The sequence below is a fragment of the Scomber japonicus genome, chromosome 15 (genome assembly GCF_027409825.1).
Source record: "Scomber japonicus isolate fScoJap1 chromosome 15, fScoJap1.pri, whole genome shotgun sequence".
Taxonomy (NCBI): domain Eukaryota; kingdom Metazoa; phylum Chordata; class Actinopteri; order Scombriformes; family Scombridae; genus Scomber; species Scomber japonicus.
The window spans coordinates 6,661,531-6,681,685 of NC_070592.1; the positions used below are offsets into that span (position 1 = coordinate 6,661,531).

A 20,155-nucleotide genomic window follows, 5' to 3' on the forward strand; every position below is an offset into this window, starting at 1 on the left:
TATTCCATTTTAATGTCCACATAATACACATTAAAGCACATATGGGACTTGTGAGTGCATCCACTATAGTAAAAAGCATGTAAATATTAGAAAGCAAAACCAGGTGACCAATGATCATAATCTACTTTGCTAACTCCAGTTAACTACTGACAGAAAGGATGAATTCCTCCTGCTGTGGCGATGTTTCTCACTCAGGCTCAGGCAACCTCATTAATGAAAGAGTGTTTCTGTAGGAGTAGTTGGACTAATAAGATTAGTGCTCATTGACTGAATGACTCATCCAGCAAATTTCGGTGATGATTTCAGACCCTTTTCTAAGTGGCCTGGTGGCTACAAAACAGTCATTAGATGTGATAGTCAGTTACAATTTCTGTCCATCTATCTAATCATTTGAATCTGACCTGAACATAGTTGAGGGACACAGCTAAAAAACTGTTCACCATCAGATAACTCTAACACTACAATTACTAAGTGTCAGTATTTTTTTGGTAGGTAAATCATTAAACTGTAAGCTTCAGTCTTTCTTAATTTTTAAAAAGTCTCTTAAGTAATGAAGCACAAACCTTATCTGATAATCTGAGGGTGTGAGCCACTTTTAAACCTGATAATAATATGAATCAGATCTGGAAATTATAAAACAATGCAAGGACAATTCTCTATCTTTAAAAAATGTTAGCAAATGTATTCTTGACCAATATTCTATAGGTGACAGCTCAAAAAATGTGAGTCATGATATTATTGCGTTCTGCACAACAGTGGCGTGGCACCCTTGTGATGGAAAAACTATGACATATCAAAGAAGGTGGGTAAGTCATTTCCTAAAACGACTTTCTCCTCTGTGCCCTGCTCATCGATGGCAACAATGTAGGCGACGCCTCCACTGGAGCCATCACGGTTCATTGCCAAAGAGAGAGCTACAAAAGAGAGAGAGAGACAAAAAAACAGGTGAATTATTTTAGTTTCTAGAGGCCAAAATACTGAATATGAACATGAAATAATACAATAATATCTCTTTTCAGTCGTCACTACTTGTTGCTGCAGCTGTATCATCTTTTTCAAGCATCCATTAACGTGTCTTGACAAAAAAAATCAGCTCTCTGTGGGAATGGTGTGCACTTACCGTTGACAACAAACTGCTGACACTCCTCTTTTTTCATGTCCTTGCGATACTCAGCATCAACAAACCCATAAATGTACGAGCTGCCAGAACCACCAACTGCAAAAGGTTGTCTGGTCAGGAGACCATTCAGGGTTGCAAACACCTGGGAGAGATCAGAGAGACAAAAAAGGTTTCAGTGTTATTCTGCATACATCCACACAGTAAAAATATGAATACAGAGTGCAACCATTTTATTCAGACAACATTGAAGACAAAGGGCCCTATCTTACGCCCTGTACACAGTGGTGTGACGTATGTGTCTCTGCTAGTTTAAAACTGATGCAGTTGTCATTTTCCCATCCAGCGCCCACGTTGTTTAAAAAGCAAATGCACTTGCACATATCTGTGTGTCTGGAGGAAGGATCAGCACCTTGGAGAGTGCCGCCATGGACAGTCCTAATAACGGTATGAGGGGTTAACATGATTAAAACTGTTTTTAAACAATATTTAATGCATATTTTCAATGTGACACTGAACAGGTTCCATACTTTAAGCAATTAAAACATGGCTGAGTTTACCTGTGACACTATGACTGAAGAAAACAATTTTAAAGAGAACCAAAGCTGTCAGTAAAAGATAAACAAACAAAAACAAAGCGCCACAATGTCTGTGTGGTGTGCAGCTGTATGCACGATGAACTGATGGGAGGAAATATGTAGCACAAAGTGAGTTGTTGCTGTTTTTGTGGAAAATGGGTCTAACCCTGGCTTAAAATAGCAAAAGTGAATTTGGATACCCCATATATGCACTTGTACCACACACTATAGATTGTTAGAATAGGGCCCATAGTGTTCATTATATCACAAATATATTATAGCCCCCATCCCTCAAAAATGTGTTTTTTTCTTGTTCCTACAGTTGGATGTCTGAGCTCCACTGTGCAGCGACAGCTGTTTTCACATTTATCTTCTGAAACTTTTCTCCATGCTTATCAAAAATGTGGGTTTAAAGGCCATATAAATAACACTCTTCCATTGTTAATCTCTATGCATTTCCTGTTGAAACAGGATGTTGGGGTGGGATGTAATGCAGGGAGGGATTATTCGCTAGTGTTTGGGAGAGAAACACAATTTTATTTGAAGGGACAGGTGGACAAGAGAGGATGTTCAAAGATTTATGGAGGTTTTATTGGTTGAAATTTTAATTTAAGCCCACTAGTGCAGGATCATGTCACCATTTCAGATATTCTGCTTCACAGGAAGTAAAAGTCATGTGAGGTCATTTCATGGGGACTTTAACAGGCATCACAACTAGTCTAGAGCCAATCCTGATCCACTGTGCAATTTACACATGTGTGATGTGGTAGCTTAAAACCTCCAGTGCACAAACACTAAGAGTGGACTAATACAGAGAAGTAGGTGACATTTTGTTTTTAGTATTTTAACTTTTGAAATAAACAACATTTGCATATTTATCCATTTTACATGTATTAATGAGGAAGAAGGAAGAAATGTAACTTTAAGGATTTTAATGAGGTAAGTGGACTTTTTGGCTAAAAAATATCTTTATATACTCTTATATACTATTTAAGTTTTTCCCAGCTAACACTTCACACACTTTACACAATATGAAACAACTGACCTGCCCTCCCTCTCTTCTGTCCCAGCCGGCGACGATGAGATGCGCTGACAGCTCCTCCTTGTACTTATATGAGATGTTCTTCACCAGAGTAGCAGCTGAGCGAACCTGGGGGTCCTCGCCTATCTCGATACTGATATAAAAAGGCAAAAATAAGACTCCCATACAAAAAAACATTTTTGAAGATGCAATGCAATAATAATGTCTTATTAATCCTGAATGACCAAGCTTCTGAGGCAACATTTAGATGCTTATTGTCCACTACTATCTGAGCAATTATATGAATACATAAAATGTGCAAGATATAAGGTGTTGCAGGTTTTATGTAACTGGAAACAGTAACACTCAGTCAGAAGTAGACTAGAAAGTTAGGTGGTGCATAGTAAAAGGTAATCTATATACAGTAAGCTTTTCCTTTGTGTTTACCTGTGAACATCCAGCTGATAATTAACTATCTCAGCAATGGTTTGAGCATCTGCTGCAGAGCCTGACAGAGCACAGTAGATCTTGTCATGGAGGGGAGATAGCTTGTTCATCACCCTGTTGACCACTGACGCCCTGAATGGAGAGATGGAGAAAGAGACTGAGAGTGTGAATGTGGAGTACAGAAGTTGATATGTTAGGACAGGTAGAGAGACAGAAGAAATAATGTGTGTGTTATATGTATAGAATATGCAACTTACCCTGCAGACACTCTGGAGTCAGACCCCAACACGACCCCTCCCATGAACTCTATGGCAATGATAGTTGTCTGGAAACAGAGGCAAAGCAGCAAATATTCATTATTCAATCCATGCACCTGACATCGCCAGATCACGTGACCAATGAAAGTGTTCAGTGGTTTCAGCTCCATCAAATCTCTCACACAAACTCAAAATCTCGTACTTACTCCGGTTTTCACCTCCTCAGACAACCACTCTGGTCCCGTTTCTCCCAACATGTTGATGCACCGCAAGAACAAAAACGACCACACCGACTGATCAGTCTGTCTGCCAGAGACGTAAAAGTGACCAAACCTAAACCAAAGCGTTTAGCTGAGCACTGCAGCGTAAACACTGTTTTACAATCGTCGGAAAACTACTCTATAGCTTTAAAATGTTCTTAAACGCTTTTGGTTTGACAAATTAACTCTATAATCATTCATCAGACGGACTCCATGTTTTCCTGGCTCAAATCGAAATTGAAAGTAAATTTGAACCCTCCTCCACCAGCGCAGCTCATATTCATGTGCACGCAGCAAACAAGTGACTGCAGTGCATTTTGGGTCAGAGAGGATGAAACAATCAACACTCAAGTGTGCATTAGGCTTAGTGGTTAGATAACTGTTTAGGTCCCCCACAATAAAGTAGCTCTTATCTTATTCCTAACAGCAGCCAATGTATGGACCACACGTCATAAAATACTAAACATACCTTATATAATATTGTGCAAACGTTGCATTAATCAATTAATCAGTGGTGGAAGAAGTATCTAAATCTTTTACATAAGTAAAAGTCTTATTTTACTTTTTTACTTAAGTAAGTAGATTTACCAATACAGCAGTGTAAAACTGCCCAATTAGTCCTGCATGAAAATTGTGGTCAAGTACAAGGAGCAAAATGCACTTAAAGTATTGCAGTAAAAGTACATTATTATTATTATTATTATTATTATTATATAGTATTATGAGTTTGACATATTATTATACATGACATCATTAGATTATTAATAGTTAAGCATCAGTGTTAGAGCAGCATGTTACTGTTGTAGCTGCTGAAGGTGGAGCTAGTTTACACTACTTTATATACGTTAGCTAGTTTAGTCCAGTGGTTCCCAACCTAGGGGTGGGGCCCCTCCAAAGGGTCAGCAGATAAATGTGAGGGGTAGTGAGATGATTAATTGGAGGGGAAAGAAGAAAAAACAAATCTTTGATTTTTGCTGAAATATTGGATCATTTGAACATTTAATGAAATGAAACCATGTGAGGAGTTTAGAAGGAAAAATCACTATTTTGGTGGAGCTGTTAACGACATCTGAAATGTGAGCCCGAATACACACTGCTTTTTGTAAGACGTCAAAAGACAAAAAGGTTGGAAACCACTGATTTCATCTTTAACCATTTTAAAAACTTATGTTGTTATATTGTGTGAAATCTTCATCTGAAAAGTAACTAAGTAACAATGTTTTCTTTTGAAATGTGACGTGAAAGACTAAAGTAAAATAGAAATGCTCAAGTTCAATTACTATACTAAAGTACAGTTATTGTACAGTGTAATTTACAAAAACAACCCATTACAAATCCTATTAGATTTTGAAGCACAGAGCTAAAAAAAAGGGGAGGGGGGGACTGGAGGAACAACAAGGTTTTGGAAAAAAAATATTTTTGTTTATTTCAGTTTCACATATTTCATCATGTTAAAACAACACAAAACATGTGATTTAGACACATAACAAGACAGAAAAAAAATTGTATTTTATAAAGGAAATGGTTTTGTTTTCTGAGTTGAGAGTGGAATGTTATATTTTTGTACAGCTTTTGTATACACTTCTATAAAGCTCTTTTTCATGTGTCTAACTAGTGTGTCTGTTAAAATTGTAGCTCACCACTCCACCCCCCAACCCCCCAACCCCTTTATGCAATGAAGTTCATCTTTCATTGGCGGTTCACTCATCATGGAACTTGGGCAGCTTGTTTCCAGGGACGACCACGTGCTCCACCCCCGTCTCTGTGATCACCACCAGGTGAGCCACACCTCCACTGACGTTGTCTCTGCCCATCGCCAGAGCAAGAGCTGCGAGCACAGCCACAGAGAGAGGAAGCAAAGGAGAGCCAAAGAGGAAGGAAAGAACAAAGAGAAGCAGACAAAGGTTAAACAAGCACAGACATGCAGTGTAAAACATTTATACACCTGTTAACAACTACCATCTAACATTTAATTGTTCTTAAAATGTATTGACTGATTTGAATAATTGTCTGACATGTTTTTTTCCCACAAAAGTTAGGTTAAATTACCTAGTGATTACCACATTATTTTAGAACTGCATTTCCTTTGTTGTCTACATTGATTTTATGTCCTTGTAAAGCACTGTTTTTATTATCAATATTGTATGTGCATGTGTTCAGTTTTAAGGTGAACACAGAGAAACTTTTGCCCTTCAGCAGATGAATGTGAAAACATTTCTCATTTTACATTTTTTGATCCTCTTAAACCCATCAGAAATTTGCCCTGGTTCATATTCACACATGTTGATGCAATCACACCCCAGTTTACAAAAAACACATTTTCACATCCTGACATAGACAAAGTAATAAAAAACTAAAATAATGAACAGTACCATTCGTGGCGAACTGTAGGCATTCCTCTTTGTTCATGTTGGGTTTGTATTTGGCATCAACGTAGCCATGAATGTAAGTGCTGCCTGAGCCACCGATGGTAACAGGCTGATTCACCAACATCCCACCTAGAGCCACAACGTACACCTGATGAGAGATGGAGAATATCACTGTGGCAGCCATATGCAGCAAGGTGGACTTACTACTTACTATCATCATCACTGTCTTCATGTCCAGTACTTACCTGTGGCCCTTTCTTCCTGTCCCAGCCTGCTGTGATGAAGCCAGCCTGCAGCTCATCTTTATTCTGGTAACACAGTTCCTTCAGCACTGATGCTGCTGCTATCACCTGTGGAGGGGACTCCATCTGGACACTGTAGATTGGGGAGGAACAGGAAAGATATGTGAGTGTCAGATTGTCAAATTTATGGTGTAGGAAGTAGGGAAAACTGTCAATGTTGAATGTTTTACCTTTGGATCCTAAAATCATGTTGTATAATTGTAGATTCAGTGTTATAAATGTGTTTATTTTGTGTGTACAGCTGGAATTACGGGTGTGACACAGGTGGACTTGCACTGAATGACCTTTGTGTCATTGTGTGCCATTTCTTTTATACTTGTATAGTTGCTGTTGCCTCCTGACAGCAACTGAATCAGGCAATCAACATGCTTAACTTGCAGATCTGCATGTCATGCGTTTGTGAGATTTGGGGTGGAATTATGCTTCTCAAACACATGTAAATGTCTCTGTGAACGTATGGAGAGAAGGGTACGCCAATATATGCATACCTTTCAAACATGACAGCACAATGCCGACCTGCATGTTAAACAGGGGTTGGTATGTGGATTCAACTGCTGTTGGAGGGCATGGTAAACATAAATAAGAACCACATTAACATCTAGGACTCCTCTTTATGTTCGAATACTAAACTGCTGACATGTACAACTGTTATGTGAGCATATTAGTGTAATATGTGCGAATGTATTCATATGTGTGTGTGTGTGTGTGTTTGTGTGTGTTTGTGTGTGTGTGTGTGTGTGTGGTACCTGTGGAAGGACAGTTGGAACCTTGCAGCCTTAATGACAGCCTGAGCGTCTGCGAGTGAGCCGGCCATGCAGCAGAAGATCCGGTCATGAACCTGAATCACCTTGTTGATGGTCTTAGATGACACATATTCCCTGAATAGAGAGGCAAGGTGAGGGTGAACAAAACAGATAGAGTACTCATACATTTGCTGCAGTGAGAAGAAATGGTAATCTTTCAGGTGTTTGATTTCAGGTTAAAGTGTCTGCATGTACAGGATAACATTATCAAGAAAGTCTGCAGAGTAGCATTGAAAGCAGAGATTTTGATTGAGTTATATGTCGGAGCGCACATGATGCTATATTTATGGAACAATACGTGAAAACAAGACATTCATGTTAAATGAAGTTTACTGGCTTAGTAGCCACAAGTGGTCCCTGGAGCAAAGCTGTGACTTTAAGACATTATGTAATGATGCTTATGATATGTTTAAACTTTTAATATCTGCTTTGTCATGAACTTTGGCCTGTGGGCAAAAAAAACACATTTTTGTTTTTGTTGCTGTACTACAACTTGAATCTGTGTATTTATCTTTATCATGAATGCTATTAAGCAGTTATTTCAGTGTGTGAATGTGTTATACAATAAAATTAAGTTCATTGTGTTGTCAGAGCATCCTCACCCTCCGATGGAAGCCCTGGAATCTGAACCAATCACGACCCCTCCATCAAAGATGGCAGCCAGAATGGTGGTCTGAGGGACAGAGGAAGAGACTGTGATTGGTGGTAAGTTTTAATTCTTCAACATTAGAAAAATGTTTATGTTTAGACAAATATGACAGGAGACAAATATAATACTAGGGCGAGCAACATGGATACTAATTTCTCATGGCTTCGTGTTCATTCATACAGGCTGAACAAGGCATTCTGGGAATTAGAGTTCTTTGACTGAATGGCGATATTCAGTGAAAACGAAAGTGTTTCCTAGCGTTTTCTTTGCAGAAATATAAAACATAAACTTATTCGGAGAGAAAATATAAACATTTTCTGACACTAAAACACCTTGCATGTCCAGTCGATGTAACTTAACTTAGTCCTAGGTAACTAATCAGGTGAAGCGTCACCTGTTCATCCACGAAGTCGATTATTGGTCATTTTACGCACAACATCCTATGCGTTAGTGCATTAGGAGGAAAAGATAATAGTAAGCGGTCCTGATTTACTGATTTACTCACCCCTGTGCTGACTCCTTTGACTTTTGAGTCCATACAGCGCTTCTCCATCTTCACGCCAAAATCGAAAGAGAGGAAGGAGAGGTGACGCTCAGATCAGCGACGCACCGAGACGCACAGAAGCTGAAGTCGGATCCAGTATGGCGCTATCAAATGTCTTCGAAACTCCTGCAGCTGGGTTTAATTTCGACAACGCGTCGAGGTATGGGTTTATTTTTATATCTCCTTAGTAGAAAACTGGACCAATAATTAAAGAACTAAAACGTAATAGTTGGTTACACTGCTCAGTTTTCTCCGGGTTTCAAAAGTGAAAGTAACTTTTTCTTTACTGCGTGTTTATCAGTTGAATAAAACAATGATTGTGTGTTCACGGTTATAACTATAAAATATATTCATCAGTTATTATCAATATCCCCTTCCCCCCTTTATCTTCACCCCCTACCTCACTCCCTCTCTCTTTTTCTCTCTCCACCTCCCTCCCCCTCCTCTCTCTAGAAATGCTGCATTAGAGGGTTTTTTTGAAGGAGGACAAACACCTAAACCTCTGAAAACTGGCACCACCATAGCAGGAGTGGTGTTCAAGGCAAGTATAGATGATTAAAGCACCAAAACAGTGCATTTAGATATTTAAGCCCTTCCTGCATTGTTTTCATAGTCTTTCAAAGAATACCAGATTGATTTTTTAACACTCCAGGCAGTCACTGTTTTACACATATTCTAGTATGATTTGAAAATACCTTTTCTTTTTTGATTCATCAAAGTGAATTATGTTGTACCATGATGTTATGTTACTCTCCATGGCAATGCATTCAAGGCCTCTCCAACCTGTACTTTATTAGTAATGCTTCCAGAAAACCAAAAGGAGACAAGTAATAACTCAAACTCTTTGATGATTTCGTTAGAGTTGTTAGTTTGAAGCATATTGGGTACATACACGTCATTTAAGTTCATCATAAGTTAGTTAATATTATCTCATGTGTTGGTGCAGGATGGGGTGGTGCTGGGAGCAGACACTAGAGCCACATCCAGTGAAGTGGTGGCCGACAAGATGTGTGCAAAGATCCATTACATTTCTCCAAATATATAGTAAGTCTAATACATGATATATGGTACTACACTAAAACCATGACAGGAGCAATCTACCTCTGATATGCTCCCATTTTTTCTGATAAATTACTTTTTATTCCTTTTGTCTTGCACTACACATTGTACCATAAACTGCATCCTTTACTTTAATTCAAGAGATTTCCTACATACCTACATACCCAGGATATGAGTGACCCGTTATTAAATAACTGTTACTGCAGGAAGAGACATGTATTTATGTATTTAAAGTAATAAACTGCATAAAGCAGTTCACCCAAGATACAATATACATGCTTACATTGCATTCTGGGATATTGAGCCTGCTGTGGAAGAAGATATTAGTCGTTCTTGTATGATAGATTTAAATGATTGTTTAACTTTTTTTTCTCACTGTCTAATTCCTCTTTTTTTCTTTTTATCTAGTTGTTGTGGAGCAGGTACAGCAGCAGATACAGAGAAGACCACAGACCTCCTCTCCTCCAATCTCACCATCTTCTCTCTGAACAGCGGGAGAAACCCTCGTGTCGTCATGGCTGTCAACATACTACAGGACATGTTGTACAGGTTTGTGTCATAGAGGCTCATGTGCTTGTATCTAGAAGTTTGTAAATGTTTTTTTCAAAGTAGCAGTCATATGCTGTGTTTACAAATCTTCCCATGTTTTGATCTTGGTAGGTATCACGGCCAAATTGGAGCAAGTCTTATACTGGGAGGAGTAGATTGCACTGGGAACCACCTGTACACAGTGGGGCCATATGGAAGTGTAAACAAGGTGCCTTACCTTTCTATGGGTATGTGATATTACATTATGCTACAGTTTCTTTGAGTCTCTTTTCTCTTTTTTTAAATAGATGCACAAGTGTGTGGAACAGAAAATGCAAAGGTTTATATTAGAGATTAACTATCAGTGACAGATCATGTGCTATTCTATGGAGACATTTTATTTACTCTCAGACTAAATGCAGTCTGTTTGATCTGACTTTACTTTTTGCTCATACAGGATCTGGTGACCTGGCTGCTCTCGCCATTCTGGAGGATGGGTTCAAACATGACCTGGAGGTATGTCACAAGTGTTGTTACATATCCATAATGAGAAACAACTCTAGTCTTGGACTAGACTTAACCCCTGTCCGAGACATCGGCCTATAAAGTCACACCAATACTTGTCTTTGTACTCTGACTCCTGATAGGGTCTGATGTAGTCCACTCCTTGTCTGGTGATGTGTCTGGTGACTGTGACAGTGATTACCTTTAGGTTTCTGTTATTGCATATTTGCAGTGTGACAGACCACATTAGCCTCTACAGTTAAAAAAAGTTTACAAACCATTTAGTCTGCTTATTAAATTGTGTCTGTGTTCCAGACTAAAAAACTAAAGTAGAGTGTGCAGCATCAGGGAATTGCTTCAGTTGAATTTTAAAGCTAATGGATGTCTCTTTCTCTCCTTTATGTTCTGTGCGTCTCTGTTTGCTCCTCTCTCCATCATTTCCCTCCACTGTCTCAGCTGGAGGAGGCGAAGGAGCTGGTGCGTGCTGCCATCCACGCTGGCATCATGAGCGACCTTGGCTCAGGCAACAACATTGACATCTGTGTCATCACCAGACAAGGAGTGGACTACATCAGACCCTATAAGGAGTCAGAGTACAAAGACAAGAGGTAGGCCAGTATTAGTGTCACTTTATGGGCTGATGTCCCGGACAGAGGTTAAGTCTAGTCCAAGATTAGAGTTGTTTATCAATATGGATATTTTCACATAATCTTGTCATTAGTCTAGGACTAGTCTTAACCTCTGTCTGAGTAACTGGACTTAAAGGTCTTTATGAATGAAACTGTGAGCCCTTTAGCTTTTTAGTTCATGCTTGTCATGCAGAATCCCAAATGAATAACTGATTTTGTGTATGTTATGGTTTTACAACATGCCAAAATTGAAAATTGTCCAAATATTATTCTACATAATGAGGAATTTTAATGGTTGCTTAATCAGGACAGACAATATATAATATGATTACAAATCTCTCTCTTTGTTTCTCTCAACCTCTCTCCATAGGAAAATAAAATACAGGTACCGTCCAGGGACCACACCAGTTCTGACAGAGAAAGTAGTCCCCTTAAAGCTGGAGGTTGTAAAGGAGACCGTGCAGCGGATGGATACAGCCTGAGTCTAGAAAAAAAAACACCATTAATCACCAAGCAACATTGAGCAGTGAAAAAAAGTTTTCAGTTCTATCACACTATTATTCACCTGGTTTTAAATAAAGTAGTTCTAAGACATTTGATCACTGCCACCATTGTTTCTGCTCTGTTTCACTCTGTAATAAGGTGTTGCTGCAGCGAGATGTTACTCCGCCATAATGAGACGTTTATAACCTGTTTTTACAAGATGAAATGAGTAAAAAAAATAAAAAACAGTTACAAACAGCTATGATGCCTCCTGTTGCCTTTCTTTGTTCATGTTTGTTATTTATGAACTGACGCACTGCATTATTATAAACTTCCCACAACACTACCATAAAAAAAGCTGTTTTAGGCAACTTTCCTGCATGTTACATTGAGTCATATGTCATACCCTGCTACATTATTATTTCACTACAACAGATTGTGTATTTCATAACATTCACTTATATTGTCAATGACCTGACAGGCTTCTGCAAACCTGAATGTTGCATTTCCGCCTAGAGACCGATGATAAGAAAAAAATAAAGCTCTCCTATTGGTTCCTGTGATTTTTTAGGTATCTTTGATAAAAGCTGCCGGGAGTCAGGAGGTTTATTTTATATTTTGATCAAGCTTTTTGATTAAAGATATGAATTAAATATATTTATAGTGGTTAAGAATCATTTTTGTGTTGCAGACTATGTTTGAATGAAACTTTGAGAAGAAAAATCTACTTATATATTTTAAAACTTTCACTTTCGAATTCTTTGTTGCGTACAAGGAAATTGTGTTTGACGCACCGTCGACCGACTTCGTCTTTTTGTAAAACTGAACATTCTAAACTGTAGAATATAACTAAAATAAAGTGTGTGCACTTTAATAGATAATGGCTCTTTTCGACGTTACTAGTTTCAAGTCTTATTCTGAACTCCGTGAGCAGATACTTCCAGCAGGACGGACGCATCTCGTTGATCGTACCAATCACTACAATTTCGGGACCAAAAGTCAGGAATTTGCTGTACCTTTGGGTGTAGATGTGAGTATAATTTCTCCACGTTTCGGTAAGAAATTAATATAGGCTACTAAATAAAACTCATATCCGGATAACCTGCTACCAGCGTGACGCGTCAGACGCGGTGTGGTTATCAACTTACTTTACGCGTCGCTGGTGTTTCTGGTGCGTTTTTGCTACTAATGAAATATTCTGTATTTATTTTCTCTATCACGAGTTATTGTCACGCTCAATTTCCCCTACAGACTCACAGAAACACACACACACACACACACACACACACACACACACACACACACACACACAAACACACATACACACACACACACACACACACACTCTTAAGGGAGCATGGTCACTTTAGGGAACATTACATAGACTTGCATTCATTTTCTGGAGATTTACCCAGACCATCCCAACTACTTGCCTTACCCTAACCTTGTCCCCAATTGCACAAACCATCCCCAAGTAACTGATCCTAGGTCTGAAATATGTCCCCAAATGTAGTCTATGGCAGAGCACACGCACAGACACAGGTAAGTTGTCCTAGGAGACTTTTGAGGACATTACATCAATTTACTAATTTCCTGGAGACTTACCCTACCTGCCTAGTCTCAGTCTTATCCTAACCTTAACCACTGACCCAAAAAACAGCTTTTGTCCCCAATTGCACAAGCTGTCCCCAATCAACTGGCCTTAAATTGGGTTTGTGTCCTTTAAAATAAGCTAAGTCATACCCACACACACATATTCTGTACCAATGCCATTATACATCTCCTAACATGAGTTCTCTTTTCTTTGGTTTCATTTTTTAGCCCTCAGGGTTTCTCAAGTCCTGCAACCACGATGGGGGTGTGTGCATTGAAATGAACCACGGTACAACCACCCTGGCCTTCAAGTTCAGACATGGAGTCATCGTGGCTGTGGACTCCAGAGCCTCAGCTGGCCGTTACTTAGGTAAATATATGTCTGGAAACATATAGAAGCTTAATTTTCCCCTTCCAGACCCCTGCAGTACTGTATAGATAAACATCTTAGATGGTTTCATCTGAACCACTTATTGCAAATTGACCCTTTGCTGGATATTTGCATCTTACAAATTGTTAATGCAGCGTGGAATTATATCTAGTAACACACTGTTTCTCAGTAACATTTGAAACATCAGATTTATATAGGATTTGTATTCCAGAAAAGCCAGATGATTGCAAAGTTAACAATAAAGCAACCAAACTTGACATGTATAAAATTTAACAAAGACCAAATAAGATGAAAACATGAAAAAGGTGTATTCTTTTATTGAGATGTGGTTAAAAGGCTTGTGTTAAATTAAGCATCTCATAGCTTACTGTTGACAACTTGGTCCCTAAATGTGTGAAATGTACTCTGTAGCATCAAATGATGTGAACAAGGTGATAGAGATCAACCCCTACCTGCTGGGCACCATGTCAGGCAGCGCTGCAGACTGCCAGTACTGGGAGAGACTCCTGGCCAAAGAATGCAGGTCAGTCACATCTACCTGATTGTCCTCAATGTTTTCTGTAATATTTTCTATTTCTGTGTGTCTATTTGTTTGTGAATGCTTTTGTCATTCTATATGTTATTCGGAGATCCTATCAATACATTGCATTAATATCCTGATTAGGAAAAATACATGTTAATGCAAGGCGTAAATGCATACAATGAGATTAGAATACATTAGAATTGGTCAAACCATGTCCCAACAAGTTGAAAGAGCCTCCTTATACTAGTTTATCATGCTGGGCAAGAGCTACAGGTATTAGCAGTAGCTATAAGTCTGTACTGCAAAGGATTAATGTTTACTGTCCACAGCATTGCTCCCCTTGACAGTGGAGCACATCATGTTTGACAACAAGTCCTCCAGCCCTGCCTAGCTAATTTGCATATTGAGATTCAATCAAAATGAAGACAATCAAGATAACAGTGTAAATGTAAAGACTCAGGATAAGAGGTCATTATCAGGTAATGTATCCAGATACAAGTCACATTAAAGTCAGGTCTGCCCAAACTGTCCACATTAGTCTGCCTGCCCTCTTTATGTCATTGTACCAGTGTGTGTCCCTAAACACTGGGTAGATGAAATGGTCTCATTGCCAATGTGATGTCAACACGGTTAAAACACGGGTAAAGTCAGATGTCTCCAGAAAATCATTTTACACCTCACTCATGACTGAAAACATGTATAAAACACTTTCATTCAGATTAACTGAAAAAAACAAACATCATTGTAAACCAGATTAGTTTGGAATTCTTTTACTGATTTTCTGATTATTTTGTGCAGACTTTACAGGCTGAGGAACAACCACAGGATCTCTGTGGCTGCTGCATCAAAACTGCTGTGTAACATGATGCTGGGTTACAGAGGCATGGGCCTCTCTGTGGGAAGCATGATCTGTGGATGGGACAAAGAGGTAGGATGAGTTTGTGTGTGTGTGTGTGTGTGTGTGTGTGTGTGTGTGTGTGTGTGTGTGTGTGATGTGTGTGTCTGTTTTACTCTCAGCAGCACTCTCACCCTGATTCATGACAGATTTTCTATCAGTTTCTGTTTAGGCTCGTTGACCCTGTGTGGTTTTGGGGTGTCTGAGATAGAAGTTGACGGTCATGAGAGAAATGTGTCAGAATCCTTGTTTTCAGTCCAAAAATGGTGCTGCTCGATCTCAGTGTGAGAATCGTCCACCAGTTCGGAGGAAAGTTCTGACATAAATCAGAGTCATAAATTTAAGACCAAATTCTTATAGAATACACTGAGCAGCGTACATTTAATAAGAGCAAACTTAATAAACAAAACCATAATTATAAAGGCAAAACAAAACAAAATCTATGTGTTTTGATGCAAAGTCAGAAATGAGTGCTGTAGATGGATGATGTAAACTGATGTTGTGTCTGCTTTCATATATGATTTACATTATAGCCCTACCATTAACCATAACATTTAACAAGCAAACTGACAGTCTTAAATATTAGTGTATTGTAATGTTGTGGTTTGCAATACAAACAAGTGCTTCTATTCATATGGCCATATTAAAAGATTACTATGAGTTACTGAACTAATCAAGTTGATGACACTCATAGGGCTGGGGCGACGCGTCGGCGTCATCGATTACGTCGACGCAAAAAATACGTCGATGCGTCGTTTGAAAACAAAAGATGGCGGCAGCGAGTAGAGGCTAGAGGGTAGAGCCAAAGTCCTTCTAAGGTCCTTCTCTTATTATAATGTCTCTGGTAGAGCAGCAACACCAGTGAGTCAGTTGACTCTGATCAATTTAAAAAACAAACTCATAATTCTGTACCTGCCACATCAACGCCATCTGAAAGGCTTTTTTCAGTTGCTGGAAACATTGTCACCAAAAAAAGGGTAAGCCTGACTGCTGAGCATGTTGAAATGCTAACATTCCTCCACTCCAATGCATGACTACATCATGTCTTGGATTAAACACACACATTACACACCGTATTCTAGAGTGAAAAGGCAGAGTGTATGTTCCTATGAATGAAGAGCAGTTTATCCTATTAATGCACGCTGTTCCTCCTACGGGACGGGACGGATGTTAGTAGGTAGCGACACGTTCTTCTGAATGTTTTAAACACCAACCCTTAAACATGTATATTCATGCCGTACATTGTTAGAAAGCTTAGATTGTCCTGATTCATTCAAGACCCCTCACGAATTATATGGTTGCTCACAACCGTAATAGTATTAACAGTTGTCTCGGCTAGCCACTCAGCTAAGTAAGAACAGCTATAATGCCTACATACCTTCAAAGTCTTCCCTTTATCCACAACGATCATCTTATGGCACATGACTGTTTGTACAGCTTGCCAAATATCCATTCTTGTGAAATATGAAATCCGTTTCCATAAAACCGAAATACTTTCCTCAATACGTCTATGTATTTAGTCCAACACACGGAACAAACCATATACGGTCCGTTTAGATAATTTCCTGACCTGCACGTCCATCTCAGAGTACACGTGACTAGATGTTTACGACCGTGAGCCTCTCCTGCTTCTGACGACACCACTCACAAGCCAATCAGTGCTCAGGGTTAGGCAGCACGTGACTCCAAAGCCAATGAGGACATGTGACCGAAGACAACGACAACTTGGCTTTGATTGACAGCTGTTCCAGCTAATGGAAGTATTCGGTGAAATGAAGTTGATAACCTTTTAGCCAATAGTCTGAGGTTTCCATCGGTGTATGACGTACAACGCTAAGCTATCAGTTTGGCGGAGTTCAGGCAGAGACATTATAATAAGAGGAGACATATCACTGAAAAAATCGCCCATTGAAATGCATAGGGAAACTACGTAACGCCAAGATGGCCGGTGTTTGCACATGTCCCGCCTCTTACGGTGCCGTTGCTCCAATCATTTTGCTGGTCCTACGCGGTCACGTTTTTTGCGACACTTGGAAGTCATTTTCAACAGAGACATTTTAAAACACATGATCAGCAGTTTATACTACTTTGTGTACCTATATTTTTTTAATGCTTTATCCAAAATTGTGGCATGATCTGGGAAAGTTGACTGTGAGCAAACTCCTGTCTCTGCTGTGAGCGTGCAATGAGTCTTGCTGTCAGTGCCTGCCGTAAATGAAGACTGTCGTGAAGTATTGCGCATGCGCAGTCCAAGATTGTCTGTAAGGAAAAAGGCTTTTAAAACATTAATTTGATACCAAACCATCAAACCCTTTCAGCGATTATAGTTTGATTTTCATCGTGATTTAGATAGCCGGTTGGTCTTCCTTTGGCCAAATAGCTGTCCGGAGGCGTGGCCAATTTTGCCGCCGAGTGAGACGACTTGCCTTAGAAGGACTTTGGTTCAGGCCAAACTATGTGGGATCAGTGCTGCCCACAACTTGGTCATGTCGTTTAGGCTAAAAACATATTCACGAGCAAGGAACACATCACCAACGAGATACATTTTAACAGATTTATTGACAGAATTTGAATGAATTGTGTATTCTTGATGTGGAACGATTCTTGATGCGGTGTGGGGAGGTCGGATGAAGGATCCGCCGCTGCGCCCGGGCAGTGACGAACCCCCAGGAACCTATAAGAGAGGAGAGAAGAACAGAAGAGAGGGCGGGGGGGAGGGAAACTCGAAAGCGAGAGTGAACGAGGGGGAAGCTGTTAGGTCTGTTTATATAGGAGCCGGAAGGGGTGTAATTGGTGTGTGTTCCCGCTCCTGAAACTGCGCTTATCAAGCTTCGAAAAAAATAGGGGCGTGTATTAAGAGATTATATTTTGTTGGTTTAAAAAGAACACTGCTGCTGTTTATATTTCATTTATTTTATGTTGATAACATTTTCTTGATTCTTGCACAACAGTTTTATTCATTGAAAGTATTTTATTTCATTTTATTTTTTGTTAAATGCTACCTCTGGCGTCAGATTGCACCATTGTTTTCATTACTTGAATTTTATTTTGGAATTTGGTCATTTTTGGCAAAAACAATAAAAATATGTTGGAATGAAGAAATGTGTGTTTTTTCAGTGAGATACATAAATTAGCATATGTAAGGTGCTATATAAGACAAATAATGGGAAAATAATCGAATTCGAATCGATTTGAAAAAATGAATCGTTAGATTAATCGATGCATCGAAAAAATAATCGCTAGATTAATCGATTACAAAAATAATCGTTTTTGCCCAGCCCTAGACACTCAGTGACAAGAAGTCACTTTATTTAGAATGGTAAAACAGTCCTGTAAAAACTATAGGCCACAATCACAAAACACAAAAAGAAAGGTGCATACATTAAAGTCAACAGGCAGTGAACTTAGCAAACAAGCATTAATGTAACAACTGATAAAAAATAGCATTCAAAAATTGAGGTTCAGACTGTAAAAAAATGTGTGAGTGGTTAACAGTAAGCTTTATCTCATACAAATAGATAAAACACATAAAAAGTAGATAGCATGTATCTCAGAATTCCTACATTGTTTAAGAAAGATACAAGTATATATCATACTGTAGATGTAATTTATAGAGAAGTTCATTAAATTTAAAAAGAAAGCTGTGTAGCTGTGTATGCAACTCTATTTAGAAGATGTACTATTAAAATCTAGCAGGCTTGTAAAGTAATGAAAGCAGCTTGTGTTTGGAGATGCATCAGAAACTATTGTACTGTATATGAAATGATAACTGTACAGTGACTGTGTGCTCTGCAGGGACCTGGTCTGTACTATGTGGACGATAACGGGACACGTCTGTCTGGTCGGATGTTCTCCACCGGCTGTGGGAACAGCTACGCCTACGGTGTTGTGGACAGTGGTTACAGGGAGGACATGACGGTAGAGGAGGCGTATGAACTGGGCCGTCGGGGCATCGCTCACGCTACGCACCGAGACGCCTACTCTGGAGGAGTGGTCAACAGTGAGTTTACCCCGAGAATTTGATGTCTCAGCATGTATATATATCTTACTATATCTTAGATTTTTTGTATGTCTTTGTACTTTTCAAAATGTTTCTTTTCTTCTTTTAAAAGAAAATTTAAATGATACATCAAACATTGCAAGAATATATATCAAACTGGACATCAATTCACTTATTTTCTCTTTTAAATTTTAAAATGGTTTTCAGAACAGTGATTTTCCACTTATCCACCATCTAGGCAAATTCTGTAAGGATCTTTGACATTGTGGCCAAACACTAGATGTTATATAGTCTATATATAAAACCAAATATATGTTAGCACTTTAAAAAGTTAAACCGTTGCGTTTGTGTTTATGTGTGTCGACATATTTGTGTATCTACTGTATGTGTTAACCTCTATGTGTGTGTGTGTGTGTGTGTGTGTGTGTGTGTGTGTGTCTAGTGTACCACATGCAGGAGGACGGCTGGATAAAGGTGTGTAAGGAAGACGTATCAGAGCTAATCCATCGCTACAGGAAGGGAATGTTCTGAGTTTGACGCCGACACCCAGATCAACATCAACACTCTGAGTCGTCCAATGACGAGTTTCTTAGCAATATCACCTTTGCTTACAGCAGAGTGTGTAAGGAAGTGTGTTGTCATTGATTATTCTGGATTAGAAATGATCAAAGCACTCAGTCAGAGCATGAAGTGAACCATTTCTCTTCCTAGCTCCTAGCTAAATCTGAATTTTAACCCAAAAGTTAAATTGTCATCATTACATATGGAACATTATGTGATTATAGTTCTTTATATATTATGTAATGTTAAATTGAAAAGAAAATGTTTTGTTGTTGTTGTTGTTTTTTAACTGTCTTTTTAAGATTGTGTCAACCAGACATCCTGTTAAATAATCAACCTATACAACACTGAGCTGCAAATAAAGACAACTGTTCAACTAACTGCTCTGTCCTGTAATGTTTAATGAACTGATAGTGATATAAAGTGTCAGGTAGAATATATAGAGTGAGGCAGCATGTTACTGGTAATCAGAGGAGTATGCAGTGGTGGAAGAAGCAGATTCATGATTGAAGTAAAAGTATACTAAAATGTAAATTTACATAAGTAAAAGTCTTGTAGTCTCTTGCTGTAGTAATTAAGGCAAAAAAATGTTTAAAAAGTAGTCAAGGCTGGCAGAATATCTTCTTTCATAGTGTTACTGTG

At 38.9% G+C, this 20,155-nt stretch overlaps 4 protein-coding genes across 4 annotated transcripts; 2 read left to right on the top strand and 2 right to left on the bottom strand.

Annotated features, from left to right (window-relative positions):
* On the bottom strand, positions 1 to 3,922 carry psmb9a (proteasome 20S subunit beta 9a). The gene is made up of 6 exons (XM_053334705.1): positions 3,627 to 3,922; positions 3,421 to 3,488; positions 3,164 to 3,295; positions 2,741 to 2,870; positions 1,121 to 1,262; positions 1 to 914 (listed from the first exon to the last, which is right to left on the bottom strand). Exons 1-6 carry the CDS (start codon positions 3,675 to 3,677, stop codon positions 784 to 786), a joined length of 654 nt encoding a protein of 217 aa, XP_053190680.1. The 5' UTR covers positions 3,678 to 3,922; the 3' UTR covers positions 1 to 783.
* A 1,164-nt stretch (positions 3,923 to 5,086) lies between these two features.
* On the bottom strand, positions 5,087 to 8,426 carry psmb12 (proteasome 20S subunit beta 12). The gene is made up of 6 exons (XM_053334704.1): positions 8,309 to 8,426; positions 7,757 to 7,827; positions 7,098 to 7,229; positions 6,295 to 6,424; positions 6,053 to 6,197; positions 5,087 to 5,508 (listed from the first exon to the last, which is right to left on the bottom strand). Exons 1-6 carry the CDS (start codon positions 8,354 to 8,356, stop codon positions 5,381 to 5,383), a joined length of 654 nt encoding a protein of 217 aa, XP_053190679.1. The 5' UTR covers positions 8,357 to 8,426; the 3' UTR covers positions 5,087 to 5,380.
* Positions 8,390 to 11,762, top strand: psmb13a (proteasome 20S subunit beta 13a). Its single transcript, XM_053334701.1, has 8 exons — positions 8,390 to 8,507; positions 8,801 to 8,888; positions 9,294 to 9,391; positions 9,815 to 9,955; positions 10,067 to 10,182; positions 10,392 to 10,450; positions 10,895 to 11,046; positions 11,438 to 11,762. The coding sequence occupies exons 1-8, from the start codon at positions 8,446 to 8,448 to the stop codon at positions 11,547 to 11,549; spliced, it is 828 nt and encodes a 275-aa protein (XP_053190676.1). The 5' UTR covers positions 8,390 to 8,445; the 3' UTR covers positions 11,550 to 11,762.
* A 362-nt stretch (positions 11,763 to 12,124) lies between these two features.
* psmb8a (proteasome 20S subunit beta 8A) lies at positions 12,125 to 19,887 on the top strand. The gene is made up of 6 exons (XM_053334700.1): positions 12,125 to 12,580; positions 13,372 to 13,513; positions 13,946 to 14,057; positions 14,856 to 14,985; positions 18,748 to 18,952; positions 19,395 to 19,887. Exons 1-6 carry the CDS (start codon positions 12,431 to 12,433, stop codon positions 19,481 to 19,483), a joined length of 828 nt encoding a protein of 275 aa, XP_053190675.1. The 5' UTR covers positions 12,125 to 12,430; the 3' UTR covers positions 19,484 to 19,887.
* The last annotated feature ends 268 nt before the right edge of the window (positions 19,888 to 20,155 follow it).